The sequence below is a fragment of the Salmo salar genome, chromosome ssa13 (assembly GCF_905237065.1).
Source record: "Salmo salar chromosome ssa13, Ssal_v3.1, whole genome shotgun sequence".
NCBI lineage: Eukaryota > Metazoa > Chordata > Actinopteri > Salmoniformes > Salmonidae > Salmo > Salmo salar.
The window spans coordinates 21,490,131-21,510,920 of NC_059454.1; the positions used below are offsets into that span (position 1 = coordinate 21,490,131).

At 44.0% G+C, this 20,790-nt stretch overlaps 1 protein-coding gene across 13 annotated transcripts in view; it reads left to right on the forward strand.

Moving 5' to 3' along the window:
* The window catches only part of LOC106566645 (membrane-associated guanylate kinase, WW and PDZ domain-containing protein 1), a 196,715-nt gene that overhangs the window by 61,598 nt on the left and 114,327 nt on the right, over positions 1-20,790 (forward strand). For all 13 annotated transcript variants that reach the window (XM_045693040.1, XM_045693037.1, XM_014134868.2 and 10 more), the window contains exon 2: positions 15,666-15,782. In XM_045693040.1, the coding sequence (XP_045548996.1) occupies positions 15,666-15,782 (117 nt within the window). The remainder of the gene's footprint in view (positions 1-15,665; positions 15,783-20,790) is intronic.

A 20,790-nucleotide genomic window follows, 5' to 3' on the forward strand; every position in this document is an offset into this window, starting at 1 on the left:
TGCTGTTGTTGCAGAGAACAAGGCTGCCAGTTGTTCAGTTCCATCCTCTGCTGTTGTTGCAGAGAACAAGGCTGCCAGTTGTTCAGTTCCATCCTCTGCTGTTGTTGCAGAGAACAAGGCTGCCAGTTGTTCAGTTCCATCCTCTGCTGTTGTTGCAGGTAGTATTGCCGTATGTCTTTTTTCTATTCTCAGAATAAAGTTTTAAAAGAGAGCTGCTGTAGAAATATCGTTCATATATAGACACACATTCAAATTGTATGTTTGCCTGTGTGAGTGTGCTCGTGTGTCAGCCCCGTCTTACTAGATGGTAGAAACCAGTGTCGTGCGAGTTCCTCTTCCCCTCACCCAGAAATAAGACAGTGGATGCATGACTACATTCCAGGTTATACAATGTTGACTGGAGCCATGGAATAGCTAGCATGTGTTTAATCCACTCTTATTTGGGTTAAATCCATCTGTGTGAGAGAGGGTGTGTAGAGCCATCACTCCCCCATGCCTCTCTCGTTCATCCCCACTCAGCCCTCCAGTGTGTCCTATTCTAAGGCCCCAACGCCGTTCTCTCTCACCCATACTCAGCCCTCCACAGCATGCCCTATTCTATGGCCCACATGCCTCTCTCTGTCACCCCTACTCAGCCCTACACAGTGTGCCCTATTCTATGACTCAAATTCACTGACCTCCATTCAAACCAGCAGCCTATAGAGGCGCAGGAATATCTCAAAATATGGTAGTGCTTTTGGGTGTGTTTTATTTACATTGACTGGTGTAGCACAATGGTTCACCCTGGTATGTGTGTGGTTGCTGTACCTGTCTATGGAAGAGTGCACTGGTATCACTGAGAAAACAGACTGTGTGTGTGTGTGTGTGTGCATGTCAGGGTCAATTTGGAATTTCTGAATTGGCCACACTCCACAGGAAGCAGAAGTTCAATTGAATTTGAAGGAAGTATAATTTATTAAAAGCAATTTAAACCAATTAAACTGGGACATGAAACATGAAAGTATCATTCATTTCAAATCAAATTTTATTTGTCACATGCTTCGTAAACAGGTGTAGACTAACAGTGAGATACTTACTTACTTACTGGCCTTTCCCAACAATGCAGATATATAAACTCAGCAAAAAAGAAATGTCCTCTCACTGTCAACTGCGTTTCTTTTCAGCAAACTTAACATGTGTAAATATTTGTATGAACATAAGCTTCAACAACTGAGACGTAAACTTAACAAGTTCCACAGACATGTGACTAACAGAAATGGAATAATGTGTCCCTGAACAAAGGGGAGGGGGGGGTCAAAATCAAAGGTAACAGTCAGTATCTGGTGTGACCACCAGATGCACTAAGTACTGCAGTGCATCTCCTCCTCATGGACTGCACCAGATTTGCCAGTTCTTGCTGTGAGATGTTACCCCACTCTTCCACCAAGGCACCTGCAAGTTCCGGGACATTTCTGGGGGGAATGGCCCTAGCCCTCACTCTCCGATCCAACAGGTCCCAGACGTGCTCAATGGGATTGAGTTCTGGGCTCGTCGCTGGCCATGGCAGAACACTGACATTCCTGTCTTTCAGGAAATCATGCACAGAATGAGCAGTATGGCTGGTGGCATTGTCATGCTGGAGGGTCATGTCAGGATGAGCCTGCAGGAAGGGTACCACATGAGGGAGGAGGATGTCTTCCCTGTAATGCACAGCGTTGAGATTGCCTGCAATGACAACAAGTTCAGTCTGATGATGCTGTGACACACCGCCCCAGACCATGACGGACCCTCCACCTCCAAATCAATCCCGCTCCAGAGTACAGGCCTCGGTGTAATGCTCATTCCTTCGACGGTAAACGCAAATCTGACCATCACCCCTGGTGAGACAAAACCGACTCGTCAGTGAAGAGCACTTTTTGCCAGTCCTGTCTTGTCCAGCGACGGTGGGTTTATGCCCATAGGCACCTCTTACATCTAGACGTTCCGCTAGCGGAACACCTGCTCCAATATCCAATGATAGGCGTGGCGCGAATGACAAATTCCTCAAAAATACAAAAACTTCAATTTTTCAAACATATGACTATTTCACAGCACATTATGTTATACAATACATGCATGTTTTGTTCAATCAAGTTCATATTTATATAAAAAAAACATCTTTTTACATTAGCATGTGACGTTCAGAACTAGCATACCCCCCCGCAAACTTCCGGAGGAATTTGCTAACAATTTACTAAATTACTCACGATAAACGTTCACAAAAAGCATAACAATTATTTTAAGAATTATAGATACAGAACTCCTCTATGCACTCGATATGTCCGATTTTAAAATAGCTTTTGGTGAAAGCACATTTTGCAATATTCTAAGTACATAGCCCAGGCATCACGGGCTAGCTATTTAGACACCCGGCAGGTTTAGCCTTCACCAAAATCAGATTTACTATTATAAAAGTTTGATTACCTTTTGTTGTCTTCGTCAGAATTCACTCCCAGGACTGCTACTTCAATAACAAATGTTGGTTTGGTCCAAAATAATCCATCGTTATATCCAAATTGCGGCGTTTTGTTCGTATGCGTTCCAGACACTATCTGAAAGGGTAAATAAGGGTCGTGCGCATGGCGCAATTCGTGACAAAAAAATCTAAATATTCCATTACCGTACTTCGAAGCATGTCAACCGCTGTTTAAAATCCATTTTTATGCCATTTTTCTCGTAAAAAGCGATAATATTCCGACCGGGAATGTCCATTTATCTAAACAGAGGAAAGTAAACAAAGCTTTCGGTCGACGCGGGCACGAGCCTGAGTCTCACAGTACTGTAACCAGCCACTACCCAAACGCGCTACTTTTTTTTCAGCCAGAGCCTGCAAAGCCACGATTCAGCTTTTTACTGCCTTCTGAGACCCTATGGCAGCCGTAGGAAGTGTCACGGGACAGCTAAGATCCTCACTCTTCAATAAACAGAGACAAGAAGAACGACACCTTGTCAGACAGGCCACTTCCTGCATGAAACCTTCTCAGTTTTTTGCCTGCCAAATGAGTTCTGTTATACTCACAGACACCATTCAAACAGTTTTAGAAACTTTAGGGTGTTTTCTATCCATATGTAATAAGTATATGCATATTCTAGTTACTGGGTAGGAGTGGTAACCAGATTAAATCGGGTACGTTTTTTATCCAGCCGTGAAAATACTGCCCTCTAGCCATAACAGGTTAAAAACAAGTCAACATTCACAAGGCCGCAGGGCCAGATGGATTACCAGGATGTGTACTCCGAGCATGGATGGGGAACTGTTGCCGGAAGCTCTGGACGGGGAACTGTCGCCGGAAGCTCTGGACGGGGAACTGTCGCCGGAAGCTCTGGACTGGGAGTATGAACTGGACTCCTGATGCGTGGTACTGGCATGGGTGGCGCCAGACTGGTAACCCCCACCTCAAGACGAATGCAGGGAGCAGGAACAGGACACTCCCGACTGGGCATGCGCACTGGAGGTCGGATGCGTGGAACTGGCTTAGGTGGCGCCAGACTGGTAACACACACCTCAGGACGAATGCAGGGAGCAGCAACAGGACATACCGGGCTATGGAGGTGAACTGGAGACCGGGCATGCTGAGCAGGCCTACTCCTTTCTGTCTGAATGACCATCCTCGCCCTACACCGGTGAGGAGCTGGCACCGAGCGCACCGGGCTGTGAATGCGTATGGGCGATATATTGCGCATCACACCATAACCCATTGCTCGTTCAGCCACTCGATCCTCAGCACCCCCGCTCCGTAGTGCTCTTTCTGCCAGTACCTCTCTTCGGAATCTTGCGTTGAGCTCCGCGCTTGACTCCCTGACTGGGTCCTGTCTGCTCCACCGCTCTCTCCGATACGCACGGGAAGTTAGATCAGGTCTCCCCTCTGATGTCGCCAAACTCCCCATATGCCCCCCCCCCCAAAACAAATGTGGGACTGACTCTCCGCCTTGCCTATTGGTGGATATAGCACCTTGTAGTATCGTCGCTCCCTCTTTGCTTCTTCAATTTCCTCCTTCGGGCGTCGATACTCCCCAGCCTGCCTCCAAGGTCCTTCTCCATCCAAAATGTCCTCCCAAGTCCATTCCTCCCAATACTCCTTACCATGCTGCTTGGTCCTTTTGTGGTGGATTGTTCTGTCACGGCTGTCAGAATGATCGGACCAACGCGCAGCATGGTTGTAGTTCCACATCTTTTTATTTATAGTGAAACATTGCAATACACCAAATACTGAAATACAAAAACCAACAAACTGTGACGCAGAGGAAAACACACTACTCAAAATTAACAACCCACAAACCCAAAAGGAAAAACCCCCTACTTAAATATGATCTCCAGTCAGGGGCAACAAGGACCAGCTGCCTCCAATTGGAGATCAACCCAAAAAAACAACATAGAAATAGAAAACCTAGAACACAAAACCTAGAAATAGAAAACCAGAAAACCAACCAAACACCCCCTGTCACGCCCTGACCCATCTACTATAGAAAATTACCTCTTACAAGGGTCAGGACGTGACAAAAGTATCTGGGTAAAAGTATGTTCTGCAGCTTATCATGAGGTTTTATATCTCAGGTGAGAAAAAACTTGAGACTTCCTTAACATTAGATATCGCACACCAGCTGTTGTTAACAATGAGACACACCCCTACCCCCTCATCTTACCTGAGGCTGCCAACCGGTCTTGACGATGCATTGAAAAGCAGCTAGATGTATATTATCCATGTCCTTGTTTAGCCACAACTCTGTGAAACATAGAATATTACTGTTTTTCAGGTCTCGTTGATAGGATATCTGGAGGCGAAAGAAACGCACACCTGGTTCGGTGAGGTGCTGGCTAGCAGAGTAGAACACGTCAAACGAAAAGGAGAGCCACACAATCTAGGAGCTCAGATGCAATAATTGAATACCAACTTTCCGACAGCCAAGCTGTCTTCATCAGGGTTTAATGAGTAACAATGTGGGTCACTAGTTTATATAGAGTTTGAAAGGACACACACAGGTGTCTATAATCATGCCCAGCTGTGGCTTGATTTCATTGGTTGATTTATATAAATAGAACATGTAAAAAAAAGAAGCATGAATTGATTACATATGATCATAGATACGACTTGGCTGCATAGGCCTACAAACATTCTTTACAATTGATAGCAAAAACACAAGAATACTTTGTTATTAACTTTTGATGTTTAGTCGTTATACACTAATATTCCACACGAGGGAAGTATTGATGCCATGGAACATTTTCTTTTGCAACGTGACCCAATTGAACTACCCTCCAGGTCATGTATTATAACATTGGCTGAAATATACTCACACACAACTATTTCATGTTTCAAACATTTACTTTTATCGAGATGAAGGGTACTGCTATGGGACCCCCTATGGCTCCTAACTATGTTAATTTGTACGTGGGATGCATGGTGAAACAATAAATTGTCAGTCCTCTCAAAAAAACATTATTATTTGGAAACAGCACATTGATGATATTTTGGTTTTATGGAGGGTGATACAAAACAGCTCAAGGCATTCCATGCTTCTTACCTCTTGTTCTGAGTACCTGAGATTCACTATGCAATCTGACACAAGACAAATACATTTCCTTGATCTTTTGATTTTGTGTGAGGATTGAAAAACAGCATATCCTACAGGCAATTCTGTCTAATCAAAAGAATTTGCAAAAACAATCAGATTTCCACAGAACCATGGCTGTGATGCAAAGAAAATTCAACGAAAGGGGGTCCTAAAATGGTCAGATCAATCCTGCCGTTGAGAAAATACAAAACAAATCGAGACATGATCTCTTTCAAGGAAAGTCTCGCAAAAAGAAGCATTATTGCATTCTTACTACGGGAATCGTTCACAAACATTGGCACATTCTAAGATCGGATGACAGTATCGGTAATGTGTTTCCGGACCCTCCATTGGTCGTATTCTCAATTGGTAACCTCTGATTTACCATCCCAAAATACCCCTGCACAACGTCTCCTTGCGCCAGATGGAAACTGCAAATGCAATGGCACTTACCAATGTAGATCCTTCAAACTCCCCCAAACAGGCAAACAGATCCCAATCAAAGGTGTTATCACGTGTTCCACTAAGGCAGTTATTTATCTTATAACTTGTCCTTGTGGTAAAAATTATGTGGGCAAAATGAAGAGCAAACTAAAAGTAAGAATCGCTGTGCATCGTAGCACCATTAGGTGGAAAAACTCGATGTACCCATTTGCGGCCCACTTTTTAGAAGTGAACCACTCTATTTTGTCCCTTTGCTGTATCGGCATCAAACACATCACCCTTCCTAGGAGAGGGGGTGACCTTGACAATTGGCTGCTAAAACGAGAGGCTGCCTGGATCTTTAATTTAAAGACCCTTGCTCCCTTTTGGGTCTCAATGTAGACTTTGATCTGAAGCCATTCTTGTGATTATTTTGTTTTTGCTATATATGGTAAATAATGTTTGTAGGCCAATGTAGCCGAATTGTATCTATGATCATATGTAATCCATTCATGCTTTTTTTACATGCTCTATTTATATCTCTAAATCGACCAATGAAATCAAGCCACAGCTGGCCATGATTATAGACACCTGTGTGTGTCCTTTCAAACTCTATATAAACTAGTGACCCGCATTGTTACTCGTTATACCCTGATGAAGATAGCTTGGTTTTCAAATGTTGATATTAAATTATTGCATCTCAGCTCCTAGAGTGTGCAGCTCTCCTTTTCTTTTCCCGTTGATAGCCTGGTCTCGAACGGAGCTCATCCAGTTTGTTCTCTAGTGATTGTACATTTGCCAACCGAACGGAGGGTAGAGGCAGTTTATTTGCTTGCCAGTGTAGTCTTGTCAGGATGCCGTCACGTCTGCCTTTTTTGCGCCGTAGCTTCCACTTTCGAGTCCCAGAGACTATGGCCTGGTACAGAGTAAACAGAATGTCCAGAGCTGCCAACTCGTTAATGTAGAAATTGTCATCCAAATTGAGGTTAGTGATCGCTCTTCTGATCTCCAGAAGCTGTTTTCGGTCATAGCCTGCCATCCACTGCAGCGCCATCTTCATTTGACAAATGTTTTATCAAATGGATATGACACTTAATGCAAAGAATACACATACCATTTCCAATATTAGTTTGATTATAACTCAAATATGTCAAACAGTATTTTTCGTTGTCATGAGACGTAAGATTGTTCCCTTCCAAACTGCAGTCAAAGACAGTACTGTATGAAGATAGGCAGAAACACTGGTTAGTTAAGCTCATGCGTAGAAACACATCCTCGTGTCTAACCGCGCTGAACTGTGCATGAACTGCTCATGAACTGCGCACCCCTCATCAATGTCAAATGCTCCCTAAAACACTTCTGCGAGCAGGCCTTTCTAATCGAACTGGCTGCGGTATCCTGGAATGACATTGACCTTATCCCGTCAGTAGAGGATGCCTGGCTATTCTTTAAAAGTGCCTTCCTCACCATCTTAAATAAGCATGCCCCACTCAAAAAATGTAGAACTAGGAATAGATATAGTCCTTGGTTCACTCCAGACCTGTCTGCCCTTGACAGCACAAAAACATCCTGTGATGTTCTGCATTAGCATCGAATAGCCCCCGTGATATGCACATTTTCAGGGAAGTTAGAAACAAAGATACACAGGCAGTTAGAAAAGCTAAGGCTAGCTTTTCAAACAGAAATTTGCACCCTGTAGTACTAACTCAAAAAAGTTCTGGGACACTGTAAAGTCTATGGAGAATAAGAGCACCTCCTCCCAGCTGCCCACTGCTCTGAGGCTAGGAAACACTGTAAAACACAGTCCGGAAACACTGCAACCCCTATTACTAGCCTGTTCAACCTCTCTTTCGTATCGTCTGAGATTCCCAAAGATTGGAAAGCTGCCGCGGTCATCCCCCTCTTCAAAGGGGGTGACACTCTAGACTCAAACTGCTACAGACCTAAATCTATCCTACCCTGTCTTTCTAAGGTCTTCGAAAGTCAAGTTAACAAACAGATTACCGACCATTTAGAGTCCCACCGTACCTTCTCCGCTATGCAATCTAGTTTCAGAGCTGGTCATGGGTGCACCTCAGCCACGCCCAAGGTCCTAAACGACATCATAACCGCCATCGATAAGAGACATTACTGTGCAGCCGTATTCATCGACCTGGCCAAGGCTTTCGACTCTGTCAATCACCACATTCTTATTGGCAGACTCGACAGCCTTGGTTTCTCAAATGATTGCCTCGCCTGGTTTACCAACTACTTCTCTGATAGAGTTCAGTGTGTCAAATCGGAGGGCCTGTTGTCCGGACCTCTGGCGGTCTTTATGGGGGTGCCACAGGGTTCAATTCTCGGGCCGACTCTCTTCTCTGTATACATCAATGATGTTGCTCTTGTTGCTGGGGATTCTCTGATCCACCTCTACGCAGACGACACCATTCTGTATACTTCTGGCCCCTCTTTGGACACTGTGTTAACTAACCTCCAGACGAGCTTCAATGCCATATAACTCTCCTGTGGCCTCCAACTGCTCTTAAACGCAAGTAAAACTAAATGCATGCTATTCAATCGATCACTGCCCACACCTGCTCGCCCGTCCAGCATCACTACTCTGGACGGCTCTGACTTAGAATACGTGGACAACTACAAATAGCTGGGAGTCTGGTTAGACTGTAAACTCTCCTTCCAGACTCACATTAAGCATCTCCAATCCAAAATGAAATCTAGAATCGGCTTCCTATCGCAACAAGGCATCATTCACTCATGCTGCCAAACATACCCTTGTAAAACTGACCATCCTACCGATCCTCGACTTTGGTGATGTCATCTATGAAATAGCTTCCAACACTCTACCCAACATACTGGATAAAGTCTATCACAGTGCCATCCGTTTTGTCACCAAAGCCCCATACACTACCCTCCATTGCGACCTGTACGCTCTCGTTGGTTGGCCCTCGCTTCATACTCGTCGCCAAACCCACTGGCTACAGGTTATCTACAAGTCTCTGCTAGGTAAAGCCCCTCCTTATCTCAGCTCATTGGTCACCATAGCAGCACCCACGAGTAAGACACGCGCTACGGCAGGTATATCTCACTGGTCACCCCCAAAGCCAATTCCTCCTTTGGTCGTCTTTCCTTCCAGTTCTCTGCTGCCAATGACTGGAACGAACTGCAAAAATCTCTGAAGCTGGAGACTCATATCTCCCTCACTAGCTTTAAGCACCAGCTGTCAAAGCAGCTCACAGATCACTGCACCTGTACATAGCCCATCTGTAAACAGCCCATCTATCTACCTACCTCATCCCCATACTGTATTTATTTATTTATCTTGCTCCTTTGCACCCCAGTATCTCTACTTGCACATTCATCTTCTGCACATCTACCATTCCAGTGTTTAATTGCTATATTGTAATTACTTCGACACCATGGCCTATTTATTGCCTTAACTTACCTCATTTGCACTCACTGTATATAGACTTTTTGTTTTCTTTTGTTCTACTTTTGTTCTTCTTTTGTTTTGTTTATTCCATGTGTAAGTCTGTGTTGTTGTATGTGTCGAATTGCTATGCTTTATCTTGGCCAGGTCACAGTTGCAAATTATAACTTGTTCTCAACTAGCCTACCTGGTTAAATAAAGGTGAAATAAATAAATAAATAAAATGTGCAGGCCGTCAAATCAAAAACACTCCTTCGATGTAAAGTTGTTTTTAAAGAAAATGAAAATGTGTCAGTTTGTCAATTTCACAAGGTTGGCGTAATAACATGGTCAACTACTTAAGATATTGGATCGAATCTAGGCTGTACCATTAGATTTTGAGAAAATGTACAACTAAGGAAGAATTATTTTACTTCTTTCATTGACTTCTTAAACCCCAAACCGCCTGGTCTGCTTGGTCTGTTTAATCTAATGCACTCTGGGAAATGTATTTAAAAACATTAATGTCACATCCTGACCATAGTAAGTTGTTATTTTCTATGGTAGAGTGGTCAGGGAGTGACAGGGGGTGTTTGTCTATGTTTTGTATTTCTATGTTCAGTTTCTAGTTTTGTATTTCTATGTTGGTTTTGTTTGGTATGATCTCCAGTTAGAGGCAGCCGGTTGTCGTTGTCTCTAATTGGAGGTCATATTTAAGTTGATGTTTGTCCCACCTGTTTTTGTGGGTGATACATTTTTGAGTAGTGTGCTTTCTCTCTGCGTCACGTTTTTTGTTGTTGTGTGTATTCAAGTATTTAGTGTATTGCATTTAGTTTCACGGTAAATAAAATATGTGGAACTATGAACACGCTGCATTTTGGTCCGATCCTTTGAACAGCCATGACAAGTAAGGGAATTATGAATTATTATAGAATATTTCCAGACCACTGTATTTATTTAAAATTGTTTTGGAAGTATGACTTTTAAAAATGAAATGTTTCAACGTTATGCTACATGGTATTGAAATGGTAAACATTCATGACGTCAAAATAAACATTACTATGGTGATGTGTAGAATAAATAAGCCGAATTCCATTTAAATAAATTACGCTTCCTTTAATTCAAATTAAATTCCAATTCTGCTACCTGTGGGGTGTTCCAATTCAATTAAATATCCAGTAAAGAGCCATTCCCAACTCAATTAAGAATTAACCCTGGTGTTTGTTTCTGTTCTGTTCGGGTGTGTTTGTAAATTCACTCTGGAGTGTCAGAGAGCGCTCAGAGCCTTGTCATATTGTCTGTTTGTAAATTCAGAGGGTTTCGCTCTCTGGGTGTTCAGAGCGCACACTGGACGCTCTGGCCAAGGAGTAGGGTTGATTGGAGCGTTCTGACTTCACAATGGCAGTCAAGTACCCAAGATAACTGGCTAAAGTTAGTTAGCTTGCTAGCTTTTTCCAGACACAAATGAAAGAACACCTCACTCTATTTTTCTCGCCTTAGCAGAGCTGATTAGGCTCTTTTCATGTTATCCAGAGCGTTGGTGACTAACTGTGCTGCTGGCAACAATTTAATTACGTTTTTTGCCTACGTTTAAAATCAAATCAAATTTTATTAGTCACATACACATGGTTAGCAGATGTTAATGCGAGTGTAGCGAAATGCTTGTGTTTCTAGTTCCGACAGTGCAGTAATATCTAACAAGTAATCTAACAGTTCCACAACTACCTTATACACACAAATCTAAAGGGATGGAATAGGAATATGTACATATAAAAATATGGATGAGCGATGGCCGAGCGGCATAGACAAGATGCAGTAGATTATATAAAATACAGTATATACATATGATATGAGTAATGTAAGATATGTAAACATTATTAAAGTGGCATTATTTAAAGTAACTTTATTAAAGTGGCCAATGATTTGAGTCTGTATGTTGGCAGCAGCCTCTGTGTTAGTGATGCCTGTTTAACAGTCTGATGGCCTTGATATAGAAGTTGTTTTTCAGTCTCTCGGTCCCAGCTTTGATGCACCTGTACTGACCTCGTCTTCTGGATGGTAGCGGGGTGAACAGGCAGTGACTCGGGTGGTTGTTGTCCTTGATGATCTTTTTGGCCTTCCTGTGACATCGGGTGCTGTAGATGTCCTGGAGGGCAGGTAGTTTGCCCACGGTGATGTGTTTTGCAGAACGCACCACCCTCTGAAGAGCCAGGCGATGGTACAGCCCGACAGGATGCTCTCAATTGGGCATCTGTAAAAGTTTGTGAGGGTTTTAAGTGACAAGCCGCATGTCTTCAGCCTCCTGAGGTTGAAGAGGCGCTGTTGCGCCTTCTTCACCACACTGTCTGTGTGGGTGAACCATTTCAGTTTGTCTATGATGTTTACGCAGAGGAACTTGAAACTTTCTACCTTCTCCACTACAGTCCCATCGATGTGGATGGGGGGGTGCACCCTCTTCTGTTTCCTGAAGCCCACGATCATCTCCTTTGTTTTGTTGACGTTGAGTGAGAGGTTGTTTTCCTGACACCACACTCCGAGTGGCCTCACCTCCTCCCTGACACCGTACATATTCAGCGGGTTTTGAGCATTCGTAAATTCATCAGTTATTCTGCACTCTGGCACACTCAGACGAGAGTGCTCTGAAATCAGAGTAGATAGCCAGAGTGAATTTCTGAACGCACCCTTCATGTCTGTCAGGGAGAAGCAGAGACTGTGTGTGTGTGTAGAGATGTCTCCTTGACCTCTGTGTGTTCCTCAACTCCTTATCTGGGGCAGAGTGTTCTTGGAGGGATTTGCCTCGGCTTCCCACTCTATCACTGATGAACTCATTGTCTATCAAAGACGGAATCAGGGCAATCGAAGAATATTGAAACATCAATGTCTCTTGTGTGTGTGTGTATGTACGGCGGTTGCGTTGATTTTCGATTTGGTAAACGTTAGCATTGGTCATGCTTGTCTCATTCCTGTGCGTGCAAATGTGTACGTCATTTCTCTGTGTGTTTATTTAACTGTGTCTGTGTGGAGAGAGAGAAACAGCAGCACATACACACTCTCAATCTCATGCAGGTACACACACACACCCACTGTGCCACACTGTGTTTGAGATAATCCCTGCGGCACATGGCTGTAAATCCTTGAAAATCTTAAATATTTGATGACTTCATCATTGATGGGGCATGACACCTGGGCCGCCTGCACCCTGCCTGCTCTGTTCCAGCTCTGTATCAGCTCTCCCCAGCCACAGGAGAGGTGATGTAATGCCTAATGGTGGTCCCCACCCAGGGGATACTACTGGGGCTCAGGATTGAGGAAGAATGTTGAGTATTTTTCATGAGTGATGGTACATGACATGTATACGACTATTCTGATGATAGTGATTATAAGATGTTTTATCCCTATGACACATCTAATGTACCGATGTCTTAGAGGAGTAAACCTTGTCCATTGACCTGTGTGTGTGTGTGTGTGTGTGTGTGTGTGTGTGTGTGTGTGTGTGTGTGTGTGTGTGTGTGTGTGTGTGTGTGTGTGTGTGTGTGTGTGTGTGTGTGTGTGTGTGTGTGTGTGTGTGTGTGCTAGCTTGTATTTCTAAATGTTTTTAGTCTGAATGCAGGCTGCTTGCCTAGCAGGGACCGTAACGATGGTTGTCAGGACTGGCTGGTTGCTAGGTAACAATTACCTGACTGTGCTTTGCTTGCACAGAGTTACACAGAGGGCTGTGTGTGTAGGGGAACGGAAAAATACAGCAGAGCACGCTAGCTGCTGGGCAGTGTTTCAGATTCCTACCCTGCCGACATGTAATGGTTGTATTTCTGTGACTTTAGGCTAAACTGAATATTGTTGTTTATTCTCTGGGATGGAATGGTTCTCCTAATTTGATAATGTTCCCATTGATGCTGTATTTGTGAGGACTCCTTGGTGCTATATTTCTTTATTTTTTTGTTTAACCAGGCAAGTCTGTTAAGAACAAATTCTTATTTACAATGATGGCCTGCCTCGGCCAAACCCTCCCCTAACCCAGACGACGCTGGGCCAATTGTGCGCCGCCCTATGGGACTCCCGATCACGGCCGGTTGTGATACAACCCGGGATCAAACCAGGGTCTGTAGTGACGCCTCTAGCATTGAGCGGCAGTGCCTTAGACCGCTGCGCCACTTGGGTATACAGTACACTCTTAGAAAAGTGTATACTGTAGGATAACCTTTTGAAGAACCCTTTTGGTTACAGGTAGAGCCATTTTCTTCCCACAAAGGCCTCTACATGGAACCCAAAAGGGTTCTCCTATAGCAGGGGTAGTCAACTCTTACCCCACGAGGTCCGGAGCCAGATTGTTTTCTGTTCTGCCTGATAATTAACTGCACACACTTGGTGTCCCAGGTCAAAATCAGTCCCTGGTTGAAGGGGAACAATGGAAAAAAGCCGTGGAACTGGCTTCCAGGTCCAGAGTGGAGTTTGAAGGTCCTGTAAGTACAGCTGCAGAACCCTTTTGGAACCCTTTTTTCTAAGAGTGTATATAGGTCAGAGGTTGCATTAGGGTTGTGGGTGTTGCATTAGTAAAACTGAAAGTGAGTCTGTACTGTAAGTTGTGAACAGGCTGGTTGGGGTGGACATAGATTTATGAGGGTGTGGTCTGTGATTAAGCTGTGTGAGTTCATGGGAAGATGAGGTGATGCAGGGCCACACGTCTGTGTGACAGATGTCTGTCTGTCTGAAACAGTTCTATATCTATTCTATTCCATAGGCCCATCTGTTCTGTTCTATATCTATGAGCAGGCTTTTGTTCCCAAATAATTTTGTTTCTAACTAATCAGGGGGTCAAATAATAATCATAACCTCAATTAGTTGATTAGTTAAAATCAGATGAATTCATCTCTGAGTAGCTGATTTGCTGAACTTCAAGTGGCTACTAGTAAGTGGTATATACTCTCAAATGGTGAACACATTTTAGCTACGAAAAACGAAACTTTTCCTTTCTAATAATATAACCAGCCATTTAAAGATGCACTATGCAGAAAAAGCTCTGCCATTTCCTGGTTGCTAAAATTCAAATAGTTTGCCTAATTTCAGTTTGTGACAAAACAAGCAGTCACTGTGTAGATAACCATTGTACCATCTAAACCGCTGTGAAATATATTTTTCATAACTAAAAATATAGTATTTTCAGATGTTTGAAGCTGGTGTACAAAACCGAAAATAAAAGATGCAAAAACGATACTTAAGAACGGGAAGCATAGAAATATCACACATAGAACTGATCTATAACTCACATGCCTATGCGAATTTGGTTGGGTCATCCAGAAAGTTACATATTGTAGCTTTAAAATACCCCATTTTCTTCAAAACATTATAACAAATAAATCATTTTTATTTAATATGACTGTTCATGTTAAACTTGTTGTATTATGTTTTTAACGATCTATACACATTGAATAGTGTCATTACAATATATATTAATAAGCAGCTTCCATCATGGTCAGGGGTCTGTGTGGAGAGATGTTGGCCAATGCCCCCAAAATGGCTGGCCAGCTCCCCAGACATGGATGATATATTTGGAGATCATTAAACGGTCCTAAATGAGACCCTGGCGTGAGAGAGAGCCCTGGCCATCTGGCCCCATTGTGACTCCTCTCCTTCTGGGAGACTGAAGGCTTCATTCAAACACAGCAGAGAGGGAGCGCGTCAGGGGCTCTGATTGGACAGACGCTGACTGAACCTGGCAGCTCTTAGCCAATCAGGGAACTGTTGTTCTCAATTACCTCAGCCCACATCGCTTGCTGTCTGTGCATGTCTGTCTTATCTTTCTCTTTACCTCTCCATTTCTCTCTCTCTTTCTCTACTTCTCCCTCTCACAATTTCTCTCTGTCTATTTCTGTCTTTCTCTTTTCTCCTTCCTTCCTCCTGCTCTCTCTCTCTCTCTGTGCCTGTGGGTGAAGTTGAGCAGACGTGGTGGGGTCAATCAGCTATGTGGCAGCTGAAACACTCACTGCTGCTAATCAACCAGCTCTGATTTGGTCCCAAAATGATGACTTCACCAGAGTGTAATGAATATACTGCCACTGCCAGACAGGAATTACATGTGCTACTTGTGAAACCAAAAGAAACATGTAAACAACACATGTATGGCATGACAACAATAGTCAGAGGAGTGGGCTGAAGCACATACAGATCCAACACCTGGCACACAAAATGTTCAAATGTTCAAATTTGCTATGCAAATGGTGTGTTATGAAATGAGGCGTAACCATTGTTCCTGTGTGGTTTCCCTGTGCAGGTAACAAGCTGAACAAGGACTTGAAGCACTACCTGAGCCTGAGGTTTCAGAAGTCCTCCCCCGACCATGGTCTCCAACAGACCATCAGAGCTAACCTCTACCACCATGCTGTGCCTTGTGAGTTCCACCCCCTCATCTTCAGTCTCACCTTCGTCTTCCTCCTCCTAAAACTCCTCATCATCCTCACAATATTCCTTCTCTGCCTCCCCTTTCTCCCCACCTCATCTTTCCCTCTTCCTCCTCATAATATTCCTCCTCATCCTCCCCCCCACCCATAAAGGAACATACATTCTTAGAAAAAAAGGTGCCATCTAGGACCTTAAAGGGTTCTTCGGCTGTGGGTTCCATGTAGAACCATTTCCAGAGAGGGTTCTATATGGAATCCAAAAAGGGTTCTACCTGGAATCAAAAAGGGTTCTCCTATGGGGACAGTCCAATAACCCTTTTTTCTAAGTGCGTAGACACAAAAAAGCCATTCAGATGTACCGTAATCTAATAAAATGTTCTGTGTTTTTGGAACGCCAGTGATCCACTTGTCCTCCCGACACTGGAAATCTGCCCTCCCAGATGTTTCACTTAACTACAGTACAGTGTGTGGTGTGGTGGGCCAATGACCTGGGTGGATGCCAGAGCAGACAACTGTGTACTGTGAGGTCAGCTCATTATCTGTTGGATGTGATTGGTGCTGGGAATGGTACACTTCTGCAGTATAACATTATGTGATAGTTTACTCCATGTAGTCGCTGATACATTTGAATAGTATGTTTTTGGAAGTGGTGCTTTAGATCCAAAATATTCTGGTCGAGTGGTCTGTTGTGGATAGGCCGTGAACCTTCCTCTGAATCAATGAAGCCCTGCTAATCAACCACAGTGTATATTGTCAAGGACCTGACAGCAGTTGGTCAGAAATCCACTGTGCACGTGCATGTGTGTGCACGTGTGTGTTTGGCTGCATGTGTGTGTTTGGCTGCATGTGTGTGTTTGGCTGCATGTGTGTGTTTGGCTGCATGTGTGTGTTTGGCTGCATGTGTGTGTGGCTGTTGTGATGTTCTCAGTGGGGATGTTGTTTTCATGATCACATGTCTCAGTCACAAGCAAAATCCCATCAGTGGAGAGAGACATTGCCTTTCCTACCACACAGCACCTCTTTATGCATCTGGGATGTGGAACTGTGTGTGTGTGTGTGTGTGTGTGTGTGTGTGTGTGTGTGTGTGTGTGTGTGTGTGTGTGTGTGTGTGTGTGTGTGTGTGTGTGTGTGTGTGTGTGTGTGTGTGTGTGTGTGTGTGTGTGTGTGTGGCTTTACTTGGCCAGATAGAAACGGGCTTCTGGGCTAGAAAATATTAAAAACGTTTCCTTCCCCTCTTTTCTTTTTGTCTCTCTTTTCTCCCATTCGCTCTCTCTGTATCCCTTTCTCTCTCTCCCTCTGTATCCCTCTTTCTCTCTCTCTCTGTATCCCTCTTTCTCTCTCCCTCTGTATCCCTCTTTCTCTCTCTCTCCCCTCTTTCTCTCTCTCTGTATCCCTCTTTCTCTCTCTCTCTGTATCCCTCTTTCTCTCCCTCTGTATCCCTCTTTCTCTCTCTACCTCTGTATCTCTCTTTCTCTCTCTATCTCTCTGTATCCCTCTTTCTCTCTCTACCTCTGTATCTCTCTTTCTCTCTCTATCCCTCTGTATCCCTCTTTCTCTCTCTACCTCTGTATCTCTCTTTCTCTCTCTATCTCTCTGTATCCCTCTTTCTCTCTCTCTCTGTAACCCTCTTTTTCTCTTTCTGTATCCCTCTATCTCTCTATCGCTCTATATCCCTCTTTATCTCCCTCTGTATCCCTCTCTCTCTCTGTATCCCTCACTCTCTCTCTCTGTATCCCTTTATCTCTCTCTCCCCCCCTCTGTATCCCTCTTTCTCTCGCTGTATCCCTCTTTATCTCTCTGTATCCCTCTTTCTCTCTCTCTCTGTATCCCTCTTTCTCTCTCCTCTGCATCCTTCTTTCTCTCTCTCTCTGTCCCTCCTCTCTCTCTCTCTCTCTCTCGTTCTCTCTCTGTATCCCTTGTTTTGTCTCTCCCCTCTGTATCCCTCTTTCTCTCTGTATCTCTCTCTCTTTGTATCTCTCTTTCTCTCTCACTCTGTATCCCTCTTTCTCTCTATATATATCCCTCTTTCTCTCTCTTTGTATCCTTCTTTCTCTCTCACTCTGTATCCCTCTTTCTCGCTCTCTGTATCCCTCTTTCTCTCTCTCTGTATCCCTCTTTCTCTCACTCTGTGTCCCTCTTTCCTTCTCTCTGTATCCTTCTTTCTCTCGCTTTCTGTATCCCTCTCTCTCTGTATCCCTCTTTCTCTCACTCTGTATCCCTCTTTCTCTCTCTCTGTGTCCCTCTTTCCTTCTCTCTGTATCCTTCTTTCTCTCGCTTTCTGTATCCCTCTCTGTCTGTATCCCTCTCTCTCTCTCTGTATCCCTTTCTCTCTCTCTTTGTAGCCCTCTTTCTCTCTCTGTATTCCTCTTTCTCTCACTCTCTGTATCCCTCTTTCTCTTTCTCTCTCATTCTCTCTCTGTATTCCTCGTTCTCTCTCTCTTCTCTGTATTTCTCAATCTCTCTCTTCTCTATATCCCTTTCTCTCTCCTCTGTATCCCTCGTTCTCTCTCTTCTCTGTATCCATCTTTCTCTCTCTTCTCTGTATCCCTCTTTCTCTCTCTTCTCTGTATCCCTCTTTCTCTCTCCTCTGTGTCCCTCTTTCTCTCTCTCCTCTGTATACCTCTTTCTCACCCTCTCTGTATCTCTCTCTCTTTGTATCTCTCTTTCTCTCCCACTCTGTATCCCTCTTTCTCTCTCTCTATATATATAGCCCTCTTTCTCTCTCTTTGTATCCTTCTTTCTCTCTCTGTATCCCTCTTTTTTTCTTTTTTTATATTTCACCTTTATATAACCAGGTAAACTAGTTGAGAACAAGTTCTCATTTACAACTGCGACCTGGCCAAGATAAAGCAAAGCAGTGCGTCACAAACAACGACACAGAGTTACACATGGAATAAACAAACATACAGTCAATAATACAATAGAAAAAAGTCTATATACAGTGTGAGGTAGGATGAGGTAGGTTAAGAGAGGTAAGGCAATAAATAGGCCATAGTGGCGAAATAATTACAATTTAGCAATTAAACACTGGAGTGATAGATGTGCAGAGGATGAGTGTGCAAGTAGAGATACTGGGGTGCAAAGGAGCAAAATAAATAACAGTATGGGGATGAGGTAGTTGAATGGGATATTTACAGATGGGCTATGCACAGGTGCAGTGATCTGTGAGCTGTTTTGACAGCTGGTGCTTAAAGCTAGTGAGGGAGATATGAGTCTCCTGCTTCAGTGATTTTTGCAGTTCGTTCCTGTCATTGGCAGCAGAGAACTGGAAGGAAAGGTGGCCGAAGGAGAAATTGGCTTTGGGGATGACCAGCGAAATATACCTGCTGGAGCCCGTGCTACAGTTGGGTGCTGCTATGGTGACCAGTGAGCTGAGATAAGGTGGGGCTTTACCTAGCAAAGACTTATAGATGACCTGGAGCCAGTGGGTTTGGCGACAAATATGAAGCGAGGGCCTGCCAACGAGAGCATACAGGTCACAGTGGTGGGTAGTATATAGGGCTTTGGTGACAAAACGGATGGCACTGTGATAGACTGCATCCAGTTTGCTGAGTAGAGTGTTGGAGGCTATTTTGTAAATGACATCGCCGAAGTCAAGGATTGGTAGGATAGTCAGTTCTACGAGAGTATGTTCGGCAGCATGAGTGAAGGATGCTTTGTTGCGAAATAGGAAGCCGATTCTAGATTTCATTTTGGATTGGAAGGAGAGTTTACAGTCTAACCAGACGCCTAGGTATTTGTAGTTGTCCACATATTCTAAGTCAGAACTGTCCAGAGTAGTGACGCTGGACGGGCGGGCAGGTGTGGGCAGCGATCAGATGAAGAGCATGCATTTAGTTTTACTTGCATTTAAGAACAGTTGGAGGCCACGGAAGGAGAGTTGTATGGCATTGAAGCTCATCTGGAGGTTAGTTAACAGTGTCCAAAGAAGGGCCAGAAGTATACAGAATGGTGTCGCCTGCGTAGAGGTGGATCAGAGAATCACCAGCAACAAGAGTGACATCATTGATATATACAGAGAAAAGAGTCGGCCCGAGGATTGAACCCTGTGGCACCCCCATAGAGACTGCCAGAGGTCCGGACAACAGGCCCTCCGATTTGACACACTGAACTCTGACTGAGAAGTAGTTGGTGAACCAAGCGAGGCAGTCATTTGAGAAACCAAGGCTATTGAGTCTGCCGATAAGAATGTGGTGATTGACAGAGTCGAAAGCCTTGGCCAGGTCGATGAATACAGCTGCCATCTTATCGATGGCGGTTATGATATCGTTTAGGACCTTGAGCGTGGCTGAGGTGCACCGATAACCAGCTCGGAAACCAGATTGCATAGTGGAGAAGGTACGGTTGAATTCGAAATGGTCGATGATCTGTTTGTTAACTTGGCTTTCGAAGACCTTTCTGTCTCTCTATGTATCCTTCTTTCTCTCTCTATATATCTCTCTTTCTCTCTCTCTCTCTGCCTGGGCCATGTGACTGGTAAATCCTCTATGAGCTGCTCTCCCGGTAGTCTGACTGGGATTATGATGTTCTGATATATTGAAAATAGATTTGCTGCCTGATTATGTGATGAACATGTTGAGCTCTAGAAAATATCCCAATAGGGAGATGGGGAAATGACCCAGGCTCAGAGGACAGAAAGAGCAGGAATTCCCAAAACAGCCATACTGTCCTGGCGGGGCCACCAGATCCAACATGACTGTTGAATATAGCATTGTCACAGATCTGTATGTGTTTTCGTCAGCTCCTTTCTTGCCAAACATACAGTATTTATGCCATGGCATGATCAGGGAGTTGGCTAAGCACTACACCACTGACTGCTTTTGGAATCTTGATCTCCTTCCTAGGGGAAAGCCAAGCGATTGTGGATAAACACACATGCAATTCTGCTTGCCTTCACACGTTCACCTGTATTTCAGTGGCAAACCCTGGGTAGAGTAATGTGGAGAGGAGGGACGGTTAAAATAAAGGGAGACAGAGAGACCAGTGCTTAGTCAGATA